Below are 27417 nucleotides of genomic sequence, written 5' to 3' on the forward strand. Positions count from 1 at the left end.
ATTTGTAAAAGGTGGATTTGTAAAACATGGATTTGTAAAAAATGATAATTTAAAATTAAAGCGCGCGACGAGAACAGTACGGAATTTTTTTTTCGCGCTGATCAAATCGGAAATCGTGCAATAAAAGCTAAAGATTGTGGCACCCAGGAAACAATAAACGCGACAAGAATGTAACAGTATTGAGAGAAAACCGGATGTTATCCTACAATATAATTAGCCAGAAGTTTGTGCAAGCGGCTAACAAAATCAACTGTTATTTAATTCCATAAATCTTTGCTTTTAGCTATTGCTACCCTGGCTACCAAAGGTCTTTGTCGGGCGTCGGGATACTTCTTTTCGTTTGAGTATTGGCACTGTTGACAGCTTGGCGCTGCTGTCAGTTACATGTATCCATAAACAGAAAGCTGGAGTGAATGTCTTGACCTTTGAACAATAAAGTCTTGCATGATTTAAATTCTGGCGCGAAAGTTTACACGGCGCGCTCGAGATCGAGATGGCAGCTTTCAAGCTTCCATCTCTTTCTCTTAAAAAGCGAAAACGGCAGTTATCTTTGCCCGAGTTTGGGTGAAATTCTATAAACCTAAAGGAAGAAATAGGAAGCGGTACTTTTGGAACAGTTTATTTGGCTAAATGCACCGACGAGGAACAATGTGTTGTTATTAACTAGTGTTTGAGAAATTTACAGTCATTCCTTCAACAAATAAAATGTTGAACAAACGTGTAGCACCGGCTCAAGCAATTCATTTTCTTGATCGGAATTAATCCGTTTCTCACCAAGAAGTGTTACAATATTGCATTTATATACTTTGTGATAAAATATAGAGGAATTATAATTCTTTGTATGCTTTCGTTACAGTTAATGTTGAAGTGAATTAATCGTAAAAGTAAAGAATGAATTGTTTGAAATGTATGTAAAAGTAAATGCATGTAAAAGTAAAGAATGAATTATTTGGAATATATACCATTGATATCCTGTTTGCTCGAAGGATCTGCAAACAAAATAAAGTTTATTGTTTTACATTTGTTTTACAATTTTTTTTACAAATCCACCTTTTGCACAAACTAAAAAAGCAAAGATTTACGGAATTAAATAACAGTTGATTTTGTTAGCCGCTTGCACAAACTTCTGCCTAATTATATTGTAGGATAGCATCCGGTTTTCTGCTACGTTCTTGCCGCTTATTGTCACCTGGGTGCCACAATCTCTAGTTTTTATCGCACGGTTTCCGATTTGATCAGCGCAAAAAAAAAAAAAATCCGTACTGTACTCGTCGCGCGCTTATCATTTTTTACAAATCCATTTTTTAAAAACCCACCTTTTACAAATCCATGTTTTACAAATCCGCGCTTTACAAATCCATGTTTTACAAATCCACGTTTTACAAATCCATGTTTTACAAATCCGCGTTTTCCAAATCCATTCCATATTTTACAAATCGAGTCCACTCCACTCCAGTCCACTCCAGTCCATGTTTTACAATATGCCGTGACTGATCATTCTGTTTGTTTATCAATAGTGGCGCCTTTTTGCAAGGATATTAACTAGGCAAACGCAAATAAATTCCCATTGCTGCTACAATAATCGTTTTCCCAGGCGTTCGATAAGAGGCTATGATTTGTGTAGTTATTATGAGTTAGTATATACCACACAAGTGAATAGTGCTTTTCACGCGCTCTGATTGGTTAACTCGGGGGTGATGAGCAGGTACTATTTACCTCCGAGCGGCTGGAGCGAGAGATTTTAAAATTTCTGACCGCTTGTCGCACATAAAATAACGTTTTGGTCCGCTCATTATACAGCTTGTGTGGTATATACTAAAACAATTATTCACCTCAGTGTCGGTGAAAGTAATGGATATTTTCCTCCACTTCGGTGAATAATTATTAATTATCAGACTCACTGGCCACATAGGCTTTTTTTAGTTTTTAGTTATTTCCTAGGCGAGAAAATTCTAATTATTAATCATATATTGCAAATATTGTCTGGTACTGATAGGCACAGCAGGGAGTTGATAATTAAAAAGATATATTCTTGATTTACGAGCAATTTCTTAGAGCTTAATTACAAGAAAAATGTTGGGCAACAAGTAATGATGTCTGATAACGATCAATAAAGGAGAGGGAGAAAAGATGGCGACAGGTGCATTTACCCATAATTCGTAGCGCACGAAAACCTTAACAACGCTCATAAACCCGTCCAGAAAAGTTAAAAAATCTCAAACTTAACATACACAATGCTGTTAGCAAATGGTCAGATTTTGCCAAAATATGACCTTCCTTGCGCCCGATGGGCTGTGTTAGTTTTGCAAGGTATTGTACGAAAACGTATAGCCGCCATCTTTTTGCCCATGGAGGATTGGACCTGCAAATGATAAATCTGTACATATACGTACAGCAGAACAAATTAACTTCACCAAGGAATGTTCCTTTAGTTAATAAACAACTGTAAACATGGTAAAACTCGGAGGCTATTATACTAATATAATCATTAAGCTAGGTTAATGAAAATATGAGACTTTACCTTCATCCTGTTTGTTATCTTCTCGTTCGATGATTTTCTTGTGAATTTCCAAGTAGTTTGAAGGAAATTGTGCTTTATTGCCCCGGATATCTTCCTTTGTACTCTTATAAGCTAAGCGATTAGTTTGAACTGAGGAGAAACGACTTCAATGATGTGTAATTTTTAAATTACATGATAACAATAGTGGAAATGGAGATGTCTTGTAGCAAGTGAGGTTTCCAAGGGACTGAGAAAGATTTCTTTCTTTGCTCAGTTGTATTTAATTCATAGTCCTACCTTATTAGCATATTGAGCAGAGACTGAAGCACTTCTTATAGACAACATGTTGAAATCATGTACATTTAGACTCCATATTTATGTAGAAGTCCGTGACATTTCTTGGAAAATTCCAACATCATAAAATTCATTTTACTTTTTTATCAGTTTTTTTTTCTCACATTTTTTCTCAAAATAGATGAATACCTTCTTTGTTAAGTCCGAACGCCAAACCATTCATTTTCAACTTAATTGTTAAAATAATTGTGTTTCCGAGATACTTCAGTTCTCATCAGGTTTAAATGGGATTCTGGATTATAACATATGCCCCCCTGTGTGTGTTTCATTTCTTAATCCATCTTCCTCTAAAACCCACGCATGACCAGCTTTTCCGAATATCCTCTCTGGAGAATTAACCTTTAATTTCCATTATTATTTATCTAGAATAAATATACCAACTTCAAATTCATCATGATTTCATCAGAAATATTGGACTATTCAAATTTTCCTCGACGTGGTTTAATTTGGTGGCCTGCGGATTGACAGGGGCACAACAACGACTGATTAATTTCATATCTTACAGGATGCCAGTGATAGCTCAATGCAATAAACTAGTATAGTGTATAACTAATAAGTTATGCGTTCAGAACAACACTGATTTCCACACGTTACTAAGTACTCAACCATGATTTTTCTCTTTGGAGCATTTTCGTCTGGTTAAGCAAAATAAAAGGATAAGTTGTGATTGGTTAGAATGTAATCAAAAGTAAGTAAAATATATCTTTGTTTTGATTTCTTTTGTGTCGGTTTTTTTTTCAAATTTACTTTGCGCTACTGTGTACATTAAATTACTTTTCTAAGATGACGCGTATCCGAAAAACACACAATATTAAATTATTTGCATTCGAGCCATTCTGTACCGGTATTGTTTTTAATACACCATCTAGTATTTCACTCACACGCACAGCAACAGTAACAAAATCGCCTCAAGCGAGCAAGACATCGATTTTCCTCTCACGGTGATCCCATAGGAGAAACTGTCTACTCTAGGTGTAAGTGTCAGTCCTGTGTTGTGAAGTACTTTTTTGTTGGCTCACTAAACTTATATAACGATTTAACATTTTCGACTGTCTGATCTTAGCCTATAAAAATTCTCCTGACAAAATTTTTGATGTGTCGCTATCGTTTCTTTATCGTTAAAAAACATAGGCTTTAACCGACTGTGTTAAAAACAACAACAACAAAAAAAAACTACAATATTTCCTATGGATCAGTTTTCCTGGATGAATTTTCCAATCAGACGTTTATCAGCAATTTCCGCCCGATATCTGTCACGAAAATAAGAAAAGAAAATATTTTAACCGAACGAGAGTTTAGTTGCCAAAAAATACAGGTTCTACTTTTGGCGAATTTGAATATTGCTAGCCAGCTTTATTATACTGGTTAATGGCTCGTAATTGTGTCAACAGCACAGTGATAGTGCCAGTCAGTTATAATCACCTGCATGTCAAGCAAATCACATCTATGATAATTACTGTAGTTGGTTCTTGCCTCATTTAATCCTCTTGTTCAGTTTGGAAATTACATTGAAAGTAGAAATTCAAATTCAAGGTAGGTTGGTTGTTTTTTCATATTATTTTTTTGTGTGAAAAAGATAGTATAGCGGGGATATCGAAAAGCGAAATGTCTTAAGGGAACCATCGAACTTTACATCTACCATGTCTACGAGAAAACCAAGCTGCGTGAAATTCTATACATAAACCCGCATTTTCAAGACATTTCTATCTCATATGACAAAGATACGTATGTATGTATGTATGATCTTTCCTTCAGAGCAAGTTTGTCGGCTCTTTCGTTTAATACTTTCTTGAACGCACCGTTCTTTTGTTATGAAAGTATTCTTATAGCCAGTCGATAGAGCTTGGTCGCTTATTCCCACCATATTTCGAAAATGTTATCATTTGGAGCGATTTCATAAGTAAGTTGCATTAAAACAAGCTTATGATGGCAAACAGCGACAATTTTATTGGAGCATATGGTTGGTCGATTGTCTAACAGGATATATCCCTGTGGAGTTGGATTATGAAGAAGATACATTCTGCGCCTTGCTTACACTTTTCGGTCAGTGTCTGATAGATAATTCAAAGAACGTTGGAATTGTGCAACAACGAAAGTTCGAAACTATTTGTTTGAAACGACTTTCGTGTTCGTGAAACACAAAAAGTCTTCATATTAAACAGTTACCACAGGCGAAAACAAAATAATTGTTTTCTAAGGATGGTTACGCAGGTACTTATTCCCTCGTGAATGTGCGACACTTGGAAATCGTCAAAGATAATTTCATCGCTCTGAAGCCAGGCGCTCAGAGAAAAATCGATGAAATTAATGATCTTTATGCATTTTTAAGGAAAACAGCAATGTTGAAACGAATTCTGAAAGTAAAAGTTGAATAAGACATAAAGAGCAACTGCTTTATGTTACATGTTAAATTATGTCACAAGTTGAATGTTGATACTAGTCAATGCGCTTAGCTACATCTAAAGTTAGTTCTCAGACATGGCACTTAAACTAAAAGAAACAAATCTTTCAAATACTGAATCATAACAGGCTTAAAAATTACAATTGGCGGGAAGCAGACCAGTTGTCGATTTACAAGCATGACGAGGAGATGAACTTGGGTTTACCGCGAAACTGCTCCAGCTAAGTACGTGGTCAGAGCATTGTAAGACGACAAGCCAAAACATTTCTTGCCAAATATAATCCATGCCAAACAAAGTAATGCCTAGCTTCTTTATACAATGTTACACGCAAGGCTTTAAACTTTGTCTGTTTACCTATACTGCAGCATTAGAGTTTTGAAATGAACGGAAATTTGGTTAGATTTTTGATAAAACGCTTATTTTTCATGCTTATCTTCAAAATGTCCTCTCCGATGTCATCTCATTTCAGTGGTGAACTGTAGCTTTGTGTCTGACGTTATTATAGCCAACAGGAAAAACACTTCAGTCTTGGTAATCAGCAAAGCCACGTGATTCTAACAATGTATATGTAAATCCCCTTAACACATGCGCAGCTTTCGTTACTGTGTCCGTGTGACGAGACTGTTTAGAGTAATCTCCAAACCTTCAAGAAGACCTGTTGTATAAGCTTTTCGCTTTGAGAGGCCAACATAAGCTAAGGGTATAAAACATGCAACCTTGCAGTCGGCATAGCTTATAGAGTCACTGGGACAAACTAACTACACAGAAAACTCAAGGATCTATTCCGCAAAAGGTATTGAAATGCTACACTTTTTTATTCCCCATGTGTAACATCGTCAGCACTTCTCCAGTGTCGTCCACAAGTTGTGGTTTGTAATATTTGCCAGTACGATCCTGTAACCAGCCCACATCTTGTATGTAAGGAAACAAAACAAGCTTATCATGATTTCCCTTTTCTTTGGCGGACTTTTTTCAACTTTTATCAAAATTGTCGGTGGGTTTTGTTTTTGGGTATACATGATATGTCTGTGGAAAAAAAGCACTGAAGCAATTTAAATAACCGATTATCGTTGTGTTTTTATTGTGTCAGTCAGCAGAAGGCTCCCAATTTTTAATATTTCTTTAAACGTTGTCAAAAAAGCGACATAAGCACTTTTAGCAGTTAATTCCCCAGAGAGAAAACGCGATAAAAAGCCATTTGCAGCTGTACGTAAAACTTTTTTTGCACTTAAAGGGTCATTAATTTTCGCAAAGCCCATTTGCGTCTTAAACTTTTTAATGGCCCAAAATCCGCCTTCGTACCTGTTGTGTTGAATTTTGACCATTCATTTATTCCTACAGCTTTTAATAAATCCAGCTGTAGGCGGACGCTATGTCTACAGATTAAGAATTAAGTAGACAGACATATTTACCTAGATTTTCAATGCAGAGGAAGATGAACTGAATTCCCTTCGGAAAATATTCCAGTCAATTTTAGGTTTTTCTTGACAGTTTGCACTCAAGAAATCCAAGTAACAAAAAAACAGTGGACAAAGAATTGTGTTTTTGACCGGTAGGAAATGAGTAGCTTTCATAGTATTAGCACGGGATAAGAGATCGATTTAATTTTCGGTTTTTGATTTGTCGTAAGTTTTATATTTTCCTTCAAGCGTATTTCAAATGAACATCTAAAAAGTCAGGATTAGGGTATTTCTTTTAACATTTTTCGTAATGGATCGATAACTAGTATAAGGCAAAGGTAAAAGAACAATTTCGCAAGTTGCTTGTTTAATTTTACATTTGAATTTCTTTTCCTGCGCGCACTAACGCTTGTCAAGAATGATTTCATTTAGTTTCCTTCATCTGAGCCCAAAACGCACACCATCGACCCGCAAAGCTGTGAAGTTTAGCTCTCACACATTTTTATATCGGTGTTTAAAATTTGTCCTAAGACATGAACAGGGTAGGAACAGGAAATTATGAACTGCCACAATCGTCAACCAATCCGACTTTTCTTGGTTGATTATCACCCAGAAAATAGTCACGGAGTATGGCTTAGAATATAAATGAGTTTCTGATGGTAAAGTGCCGCCATGATTGACGATCTCATTTATTTCCTTTTTTTTTTTTTTACTAAAAACACTGACTCGAGGTAGGATTTATTGCAAAATCAAATATGATTGAAACTAAAAATGTGTAATTTGCGTTCTTAGAATTGTATTTTCTTTACTGATTTTCAATTCGCAATCAAGTCTTGTTTTTCACTTTCCTGTATATTTTACTCTTGACTAATGAATACGATGTGTTTTTCGACAACTTTTTTCTTCGTTACTAATCTTTTTAGTATCTCACTTAATCACACTTTGTATTGTTTTTTTCGTTATTGCCATATTCCTGGTGTTTTGTATTGTAAGAAAGTAATTCAAGTTATTTTTGGGTTCTGGACCTTAAAAGATCCCACGACTTAAACTGAAAGATAAACTTTTCCGCTTGAAAACTTTCACTCCGAGATGAAATTATTGTAATTCGGAGTAAACTTTGTTTGCTGAACGTTTAATTCCATTTTAAAAGCAACGCCGATAACTTTTTCTTCTATTTTTCCGTTTCTTATTACAAACGTTGCACGTTCCTGCTGCAATTTCCGGAAAATTCATTTCATGAACTAAGAAGTTGATGAAGTTTCTTGGATCTTCAGAACACGCGTAGGATTATAGATATTAGGAACAATTGCTGTGTTGTTTGCGGTAGATTTCCGTCACTCAACTCTCATGAATTTTCAATTGGCTTGACATTAACGTTTACTTTGAAGGTGGCAATTAAAAGTTCTGATTGACAGCAGTTTATTGAAATGCAAAAAATGTGATAGCTTGTTACTGCCGGGTGTTAACATTTGACTATTCCTGCGATAACAAACATCAGGTTTGAAAAGGGACTAAAAGAAAAAAAAAATCTGACATCGTTAACAAGGCCTTCTGGTTTAACGAACTATCAACAATCTCACTGGATAAGGTTAGTTATAGCCTGGTCACACGCTCAGGTGTACATTATCACAGGGTAAATGTTGCGCGTCCAGTTTTGGTGATTGCTTGTGATAGAGCAAACACTCAAAGATTTGCTTCGGAAATGAAAGTAATACGGCACGTAAAGATATTTTCCTAAAACAACTCTCTGTGTTAGAAAATAGCTCAATAACGAAAACTTGTTGTTTTGAATTTGCCACTCCTGGGGAAACATTGGAGAACTTGATAAATATCTGTCGTATTCTTGTCCTTGTAATATAGGTGGTTTCGTTCTGCCATAGATAGTACCACAAGTGAGTAATACTGTAAATCCAGTTACTCTCCACGAAAACTTAGCACATATATTCATGCCGAATGGAATCACTTTTAAACTAAGGCTGCGTCCAAGATCTGATAAGTATTCTTCTCAAACGATCAGGCAACACCAAATCGATCACACGTTTGATCTTTCCAGCGGAAGACTTTGGTTCTCTTTGATAACTGATTCTGTTCTTATACAATGAATTGTTCGCTCTCGCACGTTACAACAGAGCTTAAGCTAAAAGCACAAGACATTAGATCTTAGTCGGGACAAAAACCGCATCATTTTTTAAAATACTGCTAAAAATTCAGTCGTTTCACTAAAACAATCAGGCATTCCGTGGTTGTTGCGGAAGTTTGTTTGTCGATTGTGACGACGTATTGTTTCAGATTGATTCCTGTACCAGGTTCTTACTATTGCTTTGGTATATTATGATGATACCTTTAAGTTTTCTACTAAGAAAGAAACAAAACAAAAGAGGGTTACTTCTAGGAAACGAGAGACAGTAGCAATTTGAAACATTTTAACGCCAGTTTATACGATGCCAACTGCATGTCAAAGTTGTGTTTTTGCATTCCTTTCCTAGATGCAAATTTCACTTGCTTTCTTGTTCATAAAAAACCCAAGAACATGATATCTATAAAAAAAGAGCCTCTCTCGGTGAAAACGTGCAGTTAGAAGTTAAAATCTGTACAGAATAGTCCATAATGTTAAAAAGGTGAAACTGGTTTCACAAAGTAAACGTTAACACGAGCGCAAACGAATTTACCTACCCAGTTCATTTAATGTTCCACGAAATGCATGCCCTAAATATCAGTAACATTATCAGCCTATGGAAATCCATAATAAGCGCATGGACTTGAATTGGTGTTAAAATTATTCGAATTGACTAAATAAAGGGTCGTCATTTGATTTAAAAAAATTCCGCTATTAAATAGATGTAGGAAAGTCCACTTTTTTGTGTGTTGACTCTAGCACAGAAAAGAAACTTCGCTATCGAGTTTTCTTTTGGCCTTTGATCACAGCTTACTGTGCACCAAATGTAGATAGGCAATCAAATGCTCTTGCGCGTTCTGTTGCTTTCATCAACATAATTCTGGATTTTTCTGTATCTTTGGATTGCAATAATGACAAAAGGAAACAAGAAATGTCAATCAATAAACAGAAATTAAGGAAATTCTTATGAAATTAATGCAACATTTCGTTCAAACTTTAACTTTTATCCGTCGCCAGATGTAAATGATTGATAACTCAAAAAGATATGATAAGAAACTAAGTTCAACTGGGGCAATAACAAAACTGGGGTGTAGATATAATCTCTCAAATTCGTCAAAAATCTGTTGTTATTCAGTTGAATATTGAAAACGACAAGATTCTTGATAAAAATTAAATCAGAGAAATGCAAACACATTTATGCCAACAATTTCGACATCTCGCAATTCAGTCTTTATACGTTCAAACTAATTCAGTTACGTTATTTCTTGAAGTTAAATTCTGATGCCTTATTCTATTGGTGGTTAGCATCGAAAACGAACTGTTCCTGCTCGCAGGGCTGTTTTTTTTTTCTTGATTATTAAATTCAACCACCTTCAGTAGTTTGCCATTCCAAGGGTACCGAAGAAAGAATAATGTTCTAAATGTTTTCAGAATCTGAAAATTATTATATCGCAGGCCAGGATGTTGTCGGTGCGAAAAGCTCAAGGGCGATAATTGCTCGAATCAAGGATAACACCTTAAATTGGTGAATAATAATAATAATAATAATAATAATAATATCAATAATGATAATGGTAATAATGATAATGATAATGATAATGATAATGATAATAATGTTATTGGGCTTACTAGTCTAAAATTCTTCACTAAAACTTTACATGATCACTTTTTTACAGCACAAAACTATTTACAATAGCAATTGCATTAATAATATGGTTATGAATAATTATAATAATGATGATGATGATGATGATGATAATGATGATGATGATAATAATAATCATATATTTTAATAATAATTCTTTATTGAGCTCACTCACTTCGATCTTGACGGTCGTTTGCTGGGTCAGGACTGCTATGCTTTATACAACTTTATCCTATACTCTGAGAATTTTGAATTGCTTTTCTACGAGAGTAACTACAGTGTTTTATTAAAACTTTACTTTGATGAAATTTCTTGCATTCTAAATTTGCTTTGTTCTTACAACAGCTTGCATTAACTTTTCACTATTGTGTTTTGGTACTATTATTATGTTCTAAAATCAATTCAGTGAACGCTTGACCGGAGGAGTGCGATATTCATTACTGAACTCAGCTAAATGACTCTGTTTTTCACGATAAAAGATAAAAGACGATGACAAATTTCTTTTATTGAAGGGAAGCATGGGTAAAAGTGAAGTTTGTTGGGTATAATTTATGCAGCTTTTCTTTGTTATATGTAAATAGTTTGGAGATATATGTTTGCCTGAAAGCGTACAACGTCGGCTGGCTGGGAGAAAGTGAAGAAAACGGCGTTTCTCTATTGGCACAAATTCTCATATGCTACCAAATGTACCTAGTGTAAAAAATAACCCGTTTACCAAGTCCGAATGGCTCACAACAAGCAATGATGTTACGAATATATTAAAACCTCCTGTGGTCTGCCGAAGTAAATTGAATCAAGCTATCCCTCCAAAACAATTATCTTCTATTTTGGTGAACACCAGAAAGCGACAATCCGACGAATAAAACCTCCACAGCTCAGCTCACTTACAGAACACACTGATAACTTGGTCTCAGTAAACATCATTTCCATAGTGGTTGAGTTATGGACAGATGAATCGCCATTTATGTAAAAATAAGCGTTTTCGAACTAACATGCTAATTGCTCCTAGAAGCGCCTCACTTCTTGCAAAACAAAGGATGGATTAAAAACTAACTGGTTGTCAATGAAGCAGCTGAATTCTTTTCATGTTATCCGACAACTATAGAAAACACAGGACAAGTGTTTTGTTTGTTGACTTCGCTTAATTACTCTTCATAAATACGTAGAAGCATTAATTTTTTTTTCTGTCCAAAAACGAGGATCAATATGACATAAAGTCTGGTGCGAGGCAAACAACTTTTAATCGCACAGGTTGCACTGATTAAATTCTTCGCTAGTAAGAGATAACAATTCAGGGAAATACAAATAAGTGTAGTTGAATGTTATTACTTTCTAAATTTTTACTTTAACGCGTAATTAAATTCGTTTGATAAAGATTCTATCATTATCGAGTCGGGGCCAGGTTTGGTTGATATAAAGCTGCATATGAAGGTCAACTATTTGAGTATATTTTCGTCTCCTTTTACACTTCAGAGAAATGTAAGGTAGCCGAATGCTCTCCTATGTCGCTTCGCTTTGCCATTTTTCTTGCAACCAAATAAAGCGTAGTTATTAGGTGTGAAAATAAATTACTCTTACTCGATGCTCTTATTGGCTGCCAGAACAGTTGAGTCAAATTCAATTTGGAAGTTTCACTAAGAACAACGTAGCTTTTAACAAGCCACTTGGCCATTCCTCACACGTGTATTCTCGATGAGGACATGATCAAAACTCCCTTATTCCTTTCGTACATTGATAGAAGCACAGTATCTTGATGAATCTACAGTTTCATGCTCTATAGACAATAGACCATTTGTCTGCTAATTCGCGTGTCAGGTAAGTCATTTCGGATGGGCTTATAAGAGGTCTGCCGAGAAATGAGTCGCCATGCAAAAGGCCCATTGCAATTAAATTGGCCCATCGATAAAATCCTGATTTTTTTTCTTGCAAATTCGACCTCGCTGTTTCAACACGGTGTGTATTTGAGAAACAAGTTCATTTTAGATTTTGAAGGAGTAGTTATTTGCAGAAAACAAATTGTTTCAATCAGCTCTTCCTTAGCTTATGAAACAAGTATATCGAGGAATTTATGAATCATATGTAACCTGTCTCAATTATCTTTTTTGATCGATTCGTTTCCTTCTTGGTCCCATATTTCAAATTGGCAAAAATTATTCATTTCGCTGGAATGCAATGCAGCGAGGGCGCAAGCTATGTAGAAACGTAATATATTTCAATTTTTACACACTTCATCTCATATTGGTGTTATAAATTAAGTCACGTTAATAATAATGATATTATTTTATTGATCATTTTCAATTTTAATATTTTCATTCGTGACTAATATTGGGTCAAAAAATTACCAAGCAAACAATAAGGAAGCATCTTTAAAAACTAAGACTATTGTGTTAAGTCGTAATCATTAAATAAAACGGACATTAACACAAGTTTCTTTTGTCTATTTTCTTAGTCAGGTACGATGACAGAAACACCAAACATAACAACAGCACCTAACGTCACATCGCCCACGCCTGGAGGAGGAGGAGGCGGAGGCGAAGACTATGGTCTCCCTTCAAAGGAATCAGTCATTGCAGCTTGTTTCTTTTACACTGTCATTGCCTTAGTTGCCGTGTTTGGCAACTTAATGGTGGTGACAGCTTTCTTCATTAACGACAAACTCCGAACGGTGACGAACTACTTTGTGCTTGGTTTAGCAGCTGCCGACATTTTGGTAGGTGCCATTTCCGTTCCTTTGTGGATGTACATTTTGAACTACTACGCCGATCGGAAGGCGATGAATAAGAGTTTCACTGACTTAAACGAGCTCTATACCACATTGGACAGCTTTGCCGGAATCTCTTCAATTTTACATCTCATGGCCATTTCTATGGAACGCTACTTTTGTGTTGGCTGGGCCGTGAAGCATCGCAACACCAAAAAGTACGTCTATTACATTGCTTTGTTCCTGGTTTGGTTCATTTCAGCCTTAGCAGCTTCTGTGAAACTCATGATCCCTGACATCCAAGCAGGAGACCGGGTTCTCTTTACCTTCGTTGTCTTCTTTTTACTGCCGTTGACGATCATCGTGGTTTCATATGCAGCCATTTGGAAAATTGCCATGACCAGGATGAACAACAACCCAAGTAAGCGCTCACTGAAGCGAGAGATTCGCACCGCCACAACCATTGCCTTTGTCATTGGGTTCTTTTTGATTGCATGGACTCCATTCTTCATCACGCTTGTCGTTAATGTGTACTGCCCACTAACGAAGTGCCCTTTTAGTTGGTCAGCATTGATATTTTACAAATTTTTGCACTACTCAAACTCGTCAATCAATCCAATAGTGTACGGAGTGCGAATACCGGAATTTAGAAAGACTTTCAAATTCATCTTAAGGCGAATCTTTGGGCCCATTATAACACCTTGTAGAAATCGATGATTATCTCTGTACATTATCACTAAATCAGAAATATCGAAGGCTGTTTCAATTCTCTTAAAAGCTGCATTTAATACCAGGTGAAGAACTGAGACGCGAATGCAACAGGGTTGTCAAGAACTGTTTAAGCCTGCGGTATGAACTGAGCTCGTTTATAATAACAATAGAGAACGAACTTGTTCCATTCAGTTGAGTGGGAGACAGTGGTCTTATTTAACAGTATAGCTATAAAAAACGATTAAAATTTATATTATGGGCATTTTTATCAATCATGTACTATTATGCTATTTAACAGCACAAGTTACGTCGTCTAAAAGTGTTTAATGAAGCCTGCCTTCTCCATTGCGGAGCATAGGTCATTGACAAGACTCCTTCAATCCCCTCTGCCTCTGGCCAGGTGTTCCATCTGTGTCCAGGAGTAGCCCTTCCATGGAATAGTGGGTTATGTATTCGGGAAGTGGGGAAGCACTCCCATAAATCTAGAATAAGTGTGTGCCGCGAAGAGTCTTAAAGCCTGACCCTATTTAAGGATAAAGCAAACGCAAAGTGATTCCCTATTTAAGGCACAAACCCGAAAGATGATACCCTGTACAAGGGAAAACAAAAACTAAGAATGGCGTGAACGGGTCAACTATATTTCGTTTCTGCAACATTGTAATTTAAACATCATGTAATTTAGGTATCCTATCTAAGGATCACACCCGGAACACGATGCCAATAGTGGCACATACGTATGTAGCTAATATATGGGAGTACCAGCCCCGCATCCTGTATTAGTTTCACTTAATTGCTGTTGTTCCGTACATAATCAAGGCATTAAACTGCACGAATCACTGCAGTTAACTTCGGTAAATAACTGCATGCCATCGAAGCGTAAATAACTGCTTGCCATAGACGTAGGCCAAAAGATTGCTATTAATGTGAGGTTTGAAGTTTGTCAGAGTTTCTTGGATGATGGCAAATAGTGACATCTCTTATTCAACTGGCAATTTTTCATAAATTAAATTTCTATTTCGCACTCAGCTTTGAGGCTTTGTCTAAGGGACAATTTCTGAACAGGATAAATGTTATTTAGAAGTAACTGTAATCTCTTTTCAGTTGGTTTGTTCGTTGCCAAATTATTTGTTCAATAAAAGCGTAAATACTGTTACGCTAATTAGCACTCGGTCCTCTTGAAGAAGCACTTAAAAGCTGGGAAGGATCAGTACAGACAGTTTCTGCAGTATTCCGCCATCTCTTAACTTAGAGGCAGGTTAAAATTTTATCAGAAACTGACCAAAACCAGGGCAGAGAACAATCATCAATTAGTCTAGCAGCTTGCACGTAAAATCTTCTGCCGCGTTGGTTACCCTGCATGCTTAGATTTCGGAAGAGAGAATTAAGGAAACAGTTTTCCTGAAAGCATGCTCACATGCTCCCTGCTCATACTTTTCCTAAAATTGCTGTTGATAAAGCATTGCTAAATCTGAAAGGCTTACTCGATGCTTAGATCATTTGAAATATCTTACTCTGCGCATGCCTTAATTTGATCCAGCTCATGTACCACTTGCATTCGTCGCGAATCTGTAAAAATTAATTGAAGGCCTGCAATAGCCAATAAAGAAATTGGGAAAAAATTACTAGAAAGTCGTAAGTATTTTAAAACTATTTTCAAAAATGAAAATAAAGAATTTGATAAAAATTGTGGACGTACAGAGATGAACTCGGTTTTGCAGCTAGCAGATCAGGTTTTACGCGTCTGATACCGCACACTGCTAAGACCTCCCTTCGGTAATCAAAATACATTTTCTGGATATTGAAGTAATCCTAGATATCATTCGAGAACAACGTCTTGGGCGGTTTTAAAGTTTGGTCAACTGCACTGATTGCGTTACAATTCGATAGTGGATAACCCGTTCCCCTTTCACAGGTTGCTGGCCATGAACTTAAGAAAAAAAAAAAGCAAACAAACAAAAACAAGAACAAACAAACAAGCAAACAAATCAAAAGGAGAAAATATTTGTAAAGAAAGAAAACAAAAGTCAACTAAAAAGGAAAGATTGACAGTTCAATTATTCAATAAACAATCAGTATCATTTCGACAAAAGAGCTATCACTCGAACTAAATCGCACGTAAAAGACGGATGATGATTACATTGGAAATTTCCTGGTATGGATTTGCGGACCTGGATCAAAGTTGGTCAACAATTTACTTACACATTGCCATTTCCGAGGCAAGCTTTGAAGTAACAGACAAGTTTGGAACGATTTGAATGCTATCGGGACTTCTGTAAAACTGGTTCACAGTGACGCGTGTATTTCACAATATCACAATCTAAATAAGGTAAAATCAGTTTACTGTCCGAAAATTAGGGTATGATGTTTTTTAATCACTAATGTAATCTCTGTACAACCAACCAATTAATCAATCGATTTCTGGTGCAGTAAATCGAGCGAAATTGAACGAAACTCCGGTATGAGCCTTGATTCACTTGAACGCAAAAGTTTTGATAATTGAACGCGATCGAGTTCGTTATGACCAAAGGCGCAGGCACTTGTTGATTTACCACACGACAGGATAAAGGATGATTCCCCATGTAGGCCTTATTATGAAGGTAATCCCTATCAAGTTATTTTTAGAATTGTTATGCCGTTCGCTGGTCGATAATGCACCACGTGCCTAGAGTAGGTGTTCTCTTGGACGATGAAGATGCCTGTGAAGATGCCTGTGAAGATGTTAGGGCTGTCCACCTGTGGAAACTTCTAGACCCTCCTAGGATTTTTGAGGCTGGGGAATCTAAAAATGACTTGAGAGGGATTACTCTAGGAATAACGCCTATATAGGGAAAAACCCCTCTTATCCTTCGCCTCTTCTTGTTTATCTTAATCCAGAGGCCATGCGTTTGAAATAAGGAATTCAACTAAAAAAGATTCATCATGTCTATAAGCAAGTTGTCCGCGTCACAAACCTCTGAAAGCAGTGTTTGAGGTTTTTTTTCTTAGATATAGGTAAATTACTAATTTTAGTAATTATAACTAATATTAACTTAATATTCGAATGAGATTAAATTTCGATAAACATTTCAAAATAAAAATGAGCGATAGAAACTTTACACAACGTTTCGATGTCGTCATGACATCATTATCAAGTGACAAGAAAATAACGGTTCAACAGTGTTATATATGAAAGTGAAGAATGATCATCGCAGTTAATTTTCCAATTTAAGCAATTGGAAAGAAGAAGCCTGAGAAAAAAAATCAGGGCTTCAACGGGATTCGAACCCGTGACCTCCGCGATACCGTTGCGATGCTCTACCAACTGAGCTATGAAGCCACACATTGGGAGCGAGGTCAATTAATCGAGTTCATATCTTCCCGTGAGGAGTGGAATCATGTGAAGTTTTCTTCTTTCCAATTGCTTAAATTGGAAAATTAACTGCGATGATCATTCTTCACTTTCATCCACAACCGCAGTTCATATATGAATTATTTCATATAAAACTTCACATGATTTCACTCCTCACGGGAAGATATGAACTCGATTAATTGACCTCGCTCCCAATGTGTGGCTTCATAGCTCAGTTGGTAGAGCATCGCAACGGTATCGCGGAGGTCACGGGTTCGAATCCCGTTGAAGCTCTGATTTTTTTCAGGCTTCTTCTTTCCAATTGCTTAAATTGGAAAATTAACTGCGATGATCATTCTTCACTTTCATCCACAACCGCAGTTCATATATGAATTATTTCATATAAAACTTCACATCAGTGTTATATATGCGATTGTTCATTAACATATTTGTCTAAACAAATAGTTTCGCGCGGATGGAATCCGATTGCGTGTTCGACAAATATGTTAATGAACAATCACACCTCTCACCGCATATATAACACTGTTGAACCATTATTTTCTTGTCACTTGATATTGATGTCATGACGACATCGAAACGTTGTGTAAAGTTTCTATCGCTCGTTTTTATTTTGAAATGATTAACTTAATAACAGGGAAAACCTTTCACACATTGAAAAATTTATTAATTCACGACCAAGATAATTGTGATTTTACCAATCTTCAAAACCAAAATTTTACCAATCTTCAAACGGGAGATATCATTCAAAAAGGAGATATTTTTCGGTAATAAGGATTTAAAGTTTGCTTCGGTCTCTGGAAACCCACTTTAGCCCTGTGAAATACACAAATGTTGCACTGAATACCCTAATCAGACACCGGTCATAGAAATGTTAACCAAGTTTAAGGGGTGTATAAGATGGTAGAGGAAACAATTTTCAGGATCTTGATGCAAAAATTCTCATAGTACTAAGTTCAAAAGCATGAATCAATTTTGTAAACACTTTTGGACTGTAAACAACCGTTGCTAGGGGCGTTTCTATGTTGAAGTATAGCTACCAGTGACGCAGATAACTTAATTTCAACGTAAATCAACGAGTGATTAGAGGAAACTCGTTTCAAAATACATTCTAAATGTTGAATTTTCACGTTTTTAAAATGGTTGTTTGAAAAAAAAAAACTTTATATTTCAGTGTAAAGGCCGCCTTAACTCGATTTTTACAGTCCTCAGGTGTCTACTTCATGTGTTTATTTTACACGTATTAAGTTCATGGAATCTTGTTATCTCTATGTAAAATGTATAAGTTTGATTGACGAACCAAAAGAATCTCTTTAATGAAATAAAGGAAAAATAAAGCAGCGCCATCAGTTAGCCTATTTACTCAGCTGTATTCATGTATGCACTAAGTGTTATTGTTACTAACGGCTACTCCTGGTGAGTTACTGACCATTCATTGTTCCACACATGTACAATTCAACAATAGGCATATAGCACCAGCCCTCAGATCTCAAAGCCCCCAGTATCGGGCAACGGAAACCTTGGGGAAAGGTGAGAAAATAGAATGACATCAAATTCTCCCTTGCGATATCAATTATCTGTTATGTATCTTTTGAAGACGACCGTGTTCTCTGGAGGAATTGAAAATGTATAGCTGATTAAATAACTGAAATGAAGGGACGATAGATTCTTTGAACAATATCGTAAAAGAAGACCAATCTCGCCATGTTGACGTTTTGCATTTGTGCATTTCCGAAAGGAATATGCACCTTTTTTTTTTTTAATTCTTACCATAATGCACTTTTCGTTGCATTAGTTTTAGCAATTTGCCTTGAGTAATGAATGACACAACAGGTATTCGCCTTAAAGAAAGCTTTTATGCTACGTCAGCCAGCAATTTTCCTGGAAATACTCTCGGTGAAGATTGATAACTATCGTACAAAGCTGGCAAATAAGAAAAGGGCCAAAGAATTATAAATGTTTATTATAGCTTTCAGTTATCACGCACGCTATGATAGGTCAATTTGCCCAGTCCGTTAAAATTCAAAGCCGTTTTTGTTACCAAAACATTCATGATTTATCGCCAAGTGTTCTTAACTTTTATAGCAAGGAAAAGTCTAAAACTTTCCTTTTACTTTAAACTGTGTTTTAAAACGTGCTAACGGTTTAATAACGATTTCAAATTGACTCGCATAAAACTGCATTAGCATCAAACATTTTCGACAATGGAGTCATCTTCAAGATGAACAAAGTATATACGATAGGTTTTCAGACACAAAAGTGAAACATTTTCTGGCAAAAAATTTTGTTATTGTATGTCTTTTGAGACAGTTATACATATTTTAACAAACGAAGTAGACTTAGAATGGACTTATGTTTACCCACGAAAGTTACTGTTTGTCTGGATTAATAATGCTGAAAATACTGAATATCTGATACCAGTTTGTTTATCTTTATAATTTATAAGTAGTCAATTGACATTGATCATAAGGGAGACTATAGTTTGCTATATTTTGTATAGCCTTCCTCTAAAGAACGTTTTAAACATTTCAATATTTAATACATGCATGTAGTTGCTGTCACATATCCGATGTGAAATAAACACTCCTTCATTCAATCATTCAGTCAGAAAATTCTCAGTTTTGAGCTAAGTAAAGTAAAGCAGCACTGAGCTACCAGGACAAAAGAATATAACAATCATAATGAATTCAAAAAAAATTAAATCGCTATTCAAGGGTTTTCAGGTCAAAGAACCAATCAGCTACATAAAAAAGAAAATTAAACAGCTGATTGAACTCAAATTCACAAAGTAAATCAAGGAGAGAGCTTAAAGAAGCCGCATTGGTTTCGTTGGTAAACGGTCTCTTTTGTAGTCGCTTTCCAAATTTTAGCAGAATGTACTCAACTGTCTGTGCTGTTGGCAGTTTCTTAATGGTCGATTGTTGGCGTTCCAAGTTTTTCCATAAATCTGTAAGTACAGCTGAACAGTCCTGTTGAAAAATTTAAGCCGGTGTTTTTCTTGCTTATTATATAAAGCTGAAACAAGCTCGTCTTTAAAGGGACGGCTGCGGTCATAGTGCTGATCTTACCAAGTTTTGTGGCTCTCTGGCAGTTGGATTCCGAGTTTGCTTTCTTTTTGCATTTTGCTCGTCGTTACTTCGACGCTTGCACTGCACGTGGAAAATGAAGAACGTGAAAAGAGAGGTTTGATGTCCTTTTTTCATTCATAAAACATTTTTTTTTCATAATTTATGGTTGTAAATCTTTTTGTCTGCTTCTCAGAAACCTCCTCAACTCAGATTTTTGAGGGCGATATGTTGCTCACCGAAGAACAGATTCAAGCAGCCGAAAATGGAATGAGCCCTAATGACGTCGGTGGAGCACGTGGTTGTCAAAGTATCGTAAATGGCCTGGAGGAGTCGTTCCTTATACTATACACGGCAGCGCAGGTAAATTACACATATTTCTTAGCATTCGAGTCAGATAACATATTTGATAACGTGACTAAGCAAGGAAGCCTTCACTAGCAATGTAACAAAAATCAATCGTTGTTTTCTTACGATAGCATCTGGAAGAGACCTGCTATTTTCAGCGCTATGGAAGAGTGGGAAAAAAAGACGTACATCAAATTTGTGAAGAGGACAACAGAGAAGGCTTACATAGAGTTCTTTGTCAGGAAAGGTTGTCTTGACCGCTTGTCATATCACCATTAGCCTGGGTGCAGATGTCCACTATATTTCCTATGTTTTTCTTCTGTCTAACTTCTTTAGCTTTCGAAATGACTGGCGTCCAATTTCCTACGGCTTTGTACTCAGGTTACTTCTGCTCGTTTACAAGGCTCTTAATTGATTTACTTGATTGATTTACTTCAGAACAGTAGTATTCCAGGACACTTAGTTCAAATTCTTTAACTAAATCTTATACAGGGCTTTTTCCACGTGCGCCCCTAGATTTCGCAAAAGTATTCCTTTAGACATTCGGAAATCGAACAGTGTTTGTACATTTAAGAGTAGTTTAAAATCTCATCTTTTTAAAAGGTTTGTTAATAGCCGTCTAATTTATGATTAGGATTGATGCTCTATAATCATCCTTTTTGCAAAAACAAAAGAAAATTACTCTTAATTTTACAATACACTTTCTACTAATCACGGAATCTTACTCGTCTTCGCTTTCATACTACTAATAGTAAAGCTTCTTTTTCCCTTTGTTAGGTGTCATACATGTAGCTCGTCCAAGTTGAAATAAAGGGAGAAAATCTAGGATAAAATTATGAATAAGAACAAACAGTGTTTTGACAATTTTTTTTGTTTTTGTTCTTCCAGTTGCTATTCATCTGTTGGTAGGACTGGTGGAAAGCAGCGAATTTCACTTCGCTCTGGATGTGGCTTCCATGGAATAGCTGTTCACGAGATTGGGCATGCTCTTGGTAGGAGCCTAGTTCTAGTTATTCTCCTTATCCAAATCTTTGAGCGACAAGGTGGGGAGTAATTCGGAAGTGACCAATGAAAGATGGACCTCTCCTCCTTCATCTGGAGAAAGAGTGTGTGTGTGTGTGTGTGTGTGTGTGCGTGTGTGTGTGTGTGTGTGTGGCGGGGGCGGGGGCGGGGGGGGGGGGAGGGGAAGGTGAGCTCTTTCTTGTTCTTACTTGACGGGAGTGGGAGCAAAACTTCTCGAGCCCTTTAGGCCTTAGGATTTTCAATAGAAAGTAGATAAGCAGATCAGGCTATCAAGACAGATGAGTACTTACTTATTCAGTTCGGTTTTGCACTTTATTTGTTAACAGGAACAATTCACTTCCTGTCTTTTAGACCAAGCAAAAGCGCATTTGTAACAAATTCGCAGAGCTGTCAAAACGGCCAGTCAAAACAAGCTTAATTGACGGGAGCCAGCCAACGTTAATTGGGCTCTTTTACTCTCTTCTCCTGGTTTCTAAACCTTAGCTTAGGATTTTTCAAAAGCAGATGAAGCATACATTTTACTCAAGATTTCATGTCTTCTTTTTTTTTCCGAATTGCCTCTAGGATCCTGGCATGAACGAAGTCGACCAGATCGTGATAACTACGTAGAAATTATTTCGGATAACATCAAAGATGGTAAGAAATGAAAAAAAAGAAGTAATTACCGGCTGGTTTACTTCATTTCTAAGGGCATGCTTTATTATTAACATGTGGAAATTATAGACCTTCTGAGTTATGATGGCTTCTCAAAGACATAAGTACTTCTGTTTACTCACGTTCTGATTATCAGCTATGTTTGCCCGGAAGCGGCAATTTTTAGGAAGCCGAAAACCTGCTCAACTGTATTCGTTTCCTAGGCTTAAGGGACCGTTCATTTTTTATGAGGGAGGGGGGGCTGGTGGGATTTGGGAAGCACCATTTAAAAATCGCATGACCCCCCCTCAGCTTACCAATTTTTTCACATGGCCCCCCCTTATAGCGGTCATTTTTTGGGATGCCCCCCCCCCAAAAAAAAAAATGGACAAAAAATATTTAGATTTCAACTTTTTTAATATTTCTCTATTATCCCCCTACTTCACGTTATTGTGCTCACTATGAAGACAATATTTACAATCTCTATACGACAGAGAGCTGTTGTTTAAAAAACAAATCAAAAGAAAGAGAAGTCAATTTCGGATCTCCTAGTTATGGCTCGCCCTGAGCGTGTGGTATTTGGCCTCTCATTGGCATCTTCCTCATCTGAATTGATGAATGCAAGAATGACGTCACTTGAGTCATCTTCTCCCCCAGAGTCAATGGCATCACTGTTATACTCATCATTGTCACTTTCATCCCTTTCACTGCTGTCAGCACTTGCCCTGTTGTCATTTTGTGTCACTGTCCTGGCATTTCTCAGTGTTGGTTGGCCAGCTCTGAGAGGACTCTTCTGCTACAAGCATGAATGTCTTACAATTGCCTTTACTTTCTCACTCTTGCTGCTTTTCAAATGCTGCTTCAGCCCGTGGTGGTTTTAGTACTTGTTTAGTTCTGGAACATGTAGCTTTTTAGGCTTGGTTAGATCTTCGCACAACTCAGTCCAAGGATAATCCTCCTCCCTACTTAACTTTGCCTTTTCTTCTGCTCTCTTTTTCCTTTTAAATTCCAGCACTTCAAGATGCTGAAGATAATCCACCACAAACTTCGATTTGACAATAAACTTATCTGCAAATAGAGCAATGCTCTCTGGGTCAGATAAAACCAGCCTGCCACTTCCATGCTCTTTCTTCTTTATATTGTTAATCCAATCGGGGAAAGAGCGCATTACTACATGAGCATCATGAAAGACGCTCATTCCAAAATGCGCAATAATGGCGAAAGCGACGAGTCATTTAAGAAAAGGTTTACAGCTGAACGATCCAGGCAGTTTGACATCTTACAAGCAAAAGAAGCAATCTTTCTAAGTGCGGATGGCTGTTCAGAAAGGGCGAGTGAGTTTTCCATGCAAGGGTACCAGTTGAAGCCCAGTGATGGAAGAAAACTGAACTTCTCCATCAAAGAGCACAGAGCAATGGTGGAAAAGTTGAATGTCATATTGAAAGATGTAAAGGAACACGATTCCACACTCTTTCAGTCCAATGGGCTTGCTTTAAAGCAGGGCGAAGAATTTGCCTACAGTTTTAATGTAAAACAGATCAAATGTACAGAAGCTAAGTTGACGAAGGTCACGCAGGACATGGAAGCACTAGAAAATAAGAAGAGCAATTATAACAGCATATTCAAAGGCATACTCAAACAGCACATCAACAAAAGGAGAAGGAAATAAGAAAACCGCGGAAAGTCAAATGAAAGAAAGAGGAAGCGGACTGAAAACAACGTCCAACGAGTTTATGGAATCTGTGTTGGAAACCCGCTAGGAAATGATCTTCCACAATGCCTTGTGTACCCTCCTAGAACGGCCGTCCCGGAAGAGTGTCTTAAAGTTGAGGATGTTGCCACGTCGATATTTAGAAGAGATGGGCCATACGTCGCACAGCTCTTGGAAGGAAATTATTTCATCAATGCTGCAAGAAGCAGAATCACCACCAACCTTGAGCGGGAAGTCAGAGATTATGTTTACACCTTCATGTACCCTGAAGAGTACACTCTGACGGAAAGCATTGTTGCTTCTTGCAGCATTGGTGAAAGAGACTCCCATAGCAGCGCAAGTGGCGACGAAGAACTCGACGACAGCGGAGATGAAGATGAGTGCCAGTGAAAGTTGCATTCGAAAATAACAGTGTTAAATACTTCTTTTCAGTAGCTACAAATGCTTTTTGTCACCAAACGTTTTTTTAAAGCAGAAGGAAAGTTTGTAATAAATTTGTATCCTGCCTTCTATGTTTATTCTATAGCAATTTTTTTGACATTCAAACATCATGCCATTTTAAAGTTTTACTAAAATATTTCACGTGACCCCCCCTTTTTCCCTTATTTTTTTGGGATGGCCCCCCCTCGAAAGCCATTTTTTTTCGCATGGCCCCCCCCCCAAATCCCACCAGCCCCCCCTACCTTATAAAAAATGAACGGTCCCTAAAATGCAGATCATCTCGACTTCAGTTGACTAAACGTCGGGTATCTGAAACACGTCTTTAATTCCATTTTACCCCAGTCACAAAAAAGCAACTAAGCTAATGCTTCATAACCAGAGTGAAAGAACAAACCATTAGTTATGATCAACAACCCGCGGTTAGACCTGTTTGAGCGAAGTAAATCATGGCGCCTTGCATTAGTTACCAGCTTTCACATGCTGGGAAATCCAACTTCTCAGGTATCATGCCTGTAATCGGGTCTCTTCATTGAGTAAGTAAGACCAGAAACTCAACTTTAGAAAATACAGCCACAGACCTATCGACAGTCTTGGCGTTCCATACGACTATGGATCCATAATGCATTACGGCAAGCGTGACTTTGCTAAGTGGCCATGGCAATCTACCATCAAATCCAAGAACGGCGCATCCATTGGTCAGCGGAAACATCTCAGTGCCCTGGACGCCAAGCAAATGAACTTGTTTTATGAATGTAATAAGAAATAAACGTTCTATAAGATTAAAACACAACAACAACAACAACAACAACAACAACAACGTGTGTATTATTATGATATTCTTTTCTATTCTGAAGAAAGATGTGCCACGCTCTCAGAAAATTATTGAAATTTACTTTACCACTAGTGCGCCTATAACACATCGAACGAAAACATCTTTTTATCTGTCCGTAAAATAAACTGTTATGGAATAACTATACCTTCAGCATCGATGGCAAACCTATTTTCAACACATGCTCTTCTCAAAACGCCTCGTATCTCTTTCTAATTTCTTAACAAACACTGTTGGCCTTGAGCCGTGGGCCGTTTTCAAGGCGGAAGGGCAAAATGCTCATGATTATTCAACTCCGAATATGATGCTGATTCTTCAGTTGACACTCCGCCGGAATACTAACCTCAGTCAACTACACTCTTTACTTTAAAGATGATACTCTTCTTTTTGACACAAGGCACCTCATCGAAATTGTATTGGAAACTTACAGAAATTATCCAGACCACCACAATGTTCATGGTAAAATTTAGAGGATATCGTATAATCAGAAACCTCACAATTACAATTTAGAAAGAACAGACCTTCTACGGGCTCTAACAGGTGAAGTAAATACGTCTTCCATATTGCATTTATATCGTTAAATAGTAATTTTACCAAGGACAACCTTACGGATTTGAGCACGCAGTCCAAATCTATTATTTTTAGACCACCTTTCTCATAATCGTTTAATTTGTAGCCTAAAAGCGGAGCTCCCGATTACAATAAACTATCCTGGCTTGAGTCTACGAGCTCTAAACCTGAGCCCGCGATATGGTCACGTGATACTGGTTAGCGGATGCCTTGTTTTGACAGATGTCAATTGAACATAACATGGATGTTCAATATCAAAGATGTAAGCTGTAAACCAAGACTGCATGACTTGGTAGACCTAGTAGCTGGAGTATGGCCGTCGTCGTCGTCGTTTTTCGTGTTAGGGCGCACGCGCCCGTGCCGCTAGCCATGTTGACCATGAAAAAAGAGTTGCATGGTTTTCTATTTCTATGCATGCATGTGGTTCTGTTCCTATAGTTATGGCACTCCGCTTCGCCGGAGCTCCGCTATTGCTGGCGGGCGAGTTACTTCTTCTGTACGTTTCCATAAGAACTTGAATAACAGTTCAATCCTTTGGTGTGGGTAGTAAGAACATACGTAGATGAACCTTTGGGATCAGAAAAGATTAATTATTAATGAGTTTTTTAATACTATCTAGCCTTTCAATAAAATTCTTTTCCTTTAATAGTTTCTGATCATATGTGAAATATACCTCCAGAGCGTTAGTCGAGATTTTAGGCCACTCTTAAATACCAAACATTTTTCTTTACTATGTTTTAATGATTTGATCCACATACCCTCTGTTTTTGAGTAATTGATCTTAAGACCCGAAAAATTTCGAAACAGGTCCCTGAGTAGTTGAAATAATGTTTCTTCCTGTTTTCCGATGTAAATTCATTTAATGTCTGAATTCTGTCGAATGGCAATAACCACTATGAACAGATATCAGTGGAGACAGCAGTGACCCAGTGAAGGAAATCTGAACCAAAATTTAATGCTTCAAGGCATTTCCATTCAACGCTATCGAAAGCCTTTTGAAAATCAAAGAATAACATTAAACCAGGAATGTTTTCTTTTACAGTAAATCCCTGATATCGTAAATAGATTATATAGTTTCGCCTACAAAACGATCTTTTACATATCCTGTCTGATAAGGATGAATAATGTCAGGCCAGACTTTTTTTATCCTCCATGCAATTACCTTGGTCATTATTTTTGTGTCTACATTAACGAGGGAGATTGGACGCCAGTTTCTAAAAGTGAACGTGAACGATCTTTCCCTTTCTTTTCAATTATTGCATATGATGCTTGTTTTCGAGAGTTAGACATCTCACCATTTTCGAAGCATTCAATAATGCAGTTCATAAAGCTATCGCTAATTGACCAATTTTGATATATTAAAATTCAGCTAAGACAATAGACCTCAGTAAGAGGCTCCGGGGAATAACTACAGAGTTTGTGGGGTTTATTCCCCGGAGCCTCGTGCTGAGGTCTATTGTTTTAGGCTGAATTTTAATATATCGAAATTGGGCTATTACTGACCAGAATGTTTTATAGAATTCAATTGGAATGTCATCATTACGAGGAGTTTTATTTTTGTCGAAGCTGTCAAGGGGACGAAAACATTCTGCTGAAAAAGAATTTCTGGTCTTCAGAAGTAG

General features: G+C 37.0%; 1 protein-coding gene and 1 pseudogene across 3 annotated transcripts; both read left to right on the top strand.

Annotated features, from left to right (window-relative positions):
• Nucleotides 1-4059: 4059 nt before the first annotated feature.
• LOC145479106 (octopamine receptor beta-2R-like) lies at nucleotides 4060-16635 on the top strand. 3 transcript variants are annotated; one of them, XM_081457364.1, is made up of 2 exons: nucleotides 4060-4387; nucleotides 12867-16635. In XM_081457364.1, exon 2 carries the CDS (start codon nucleotides 12876-12878, stop codon nucleotides 13833-13835), a length of 960 nt encoding a protein of 319 aa, XP_081313490.1. In that variant the 5' UTR covers nucleotides 4060-4387; nucleotides 12867-12875; the 3' UTR covers nucleotides 13836-16635. The 3 variants fall into 3 exon arrangements, with proteins under 3 accessions (XP_081313490.1, XP_081313491.1, XP_081313489.1); XM_081457365.1 differs by lacking the exon at nucleotides 4060-4387 and adding an exon at nucleotides 5154-6049; XM_081457363.1 differs by lacking the exon at nucleotides 4060-4387 and adding an exon at nucleotides 7741-8244.
• On the top strand, nucleotides 16479-25162 carry LOC145472494 (astacin-like; annotated as a pseudogene).
• The last annotated feature ends 2255 nt before the right edge of the window (nucleotides 25163-27417 follow it).

Source organism: Orbicella franksi, chromosome 2 (assembly GCF_964199315.1).
Source record: "Orbicella franksi chromosome 2, jaOrbFran1.1, whole genome shotgun sequence".
Classification (NCBI taxonomy): domain Eukaryota; kingdom Metazoa; phylum Cnidaria; class Anthozoa; order Scleractinia; family Merulinidae; genus Orbicella; species Orbicella franksi.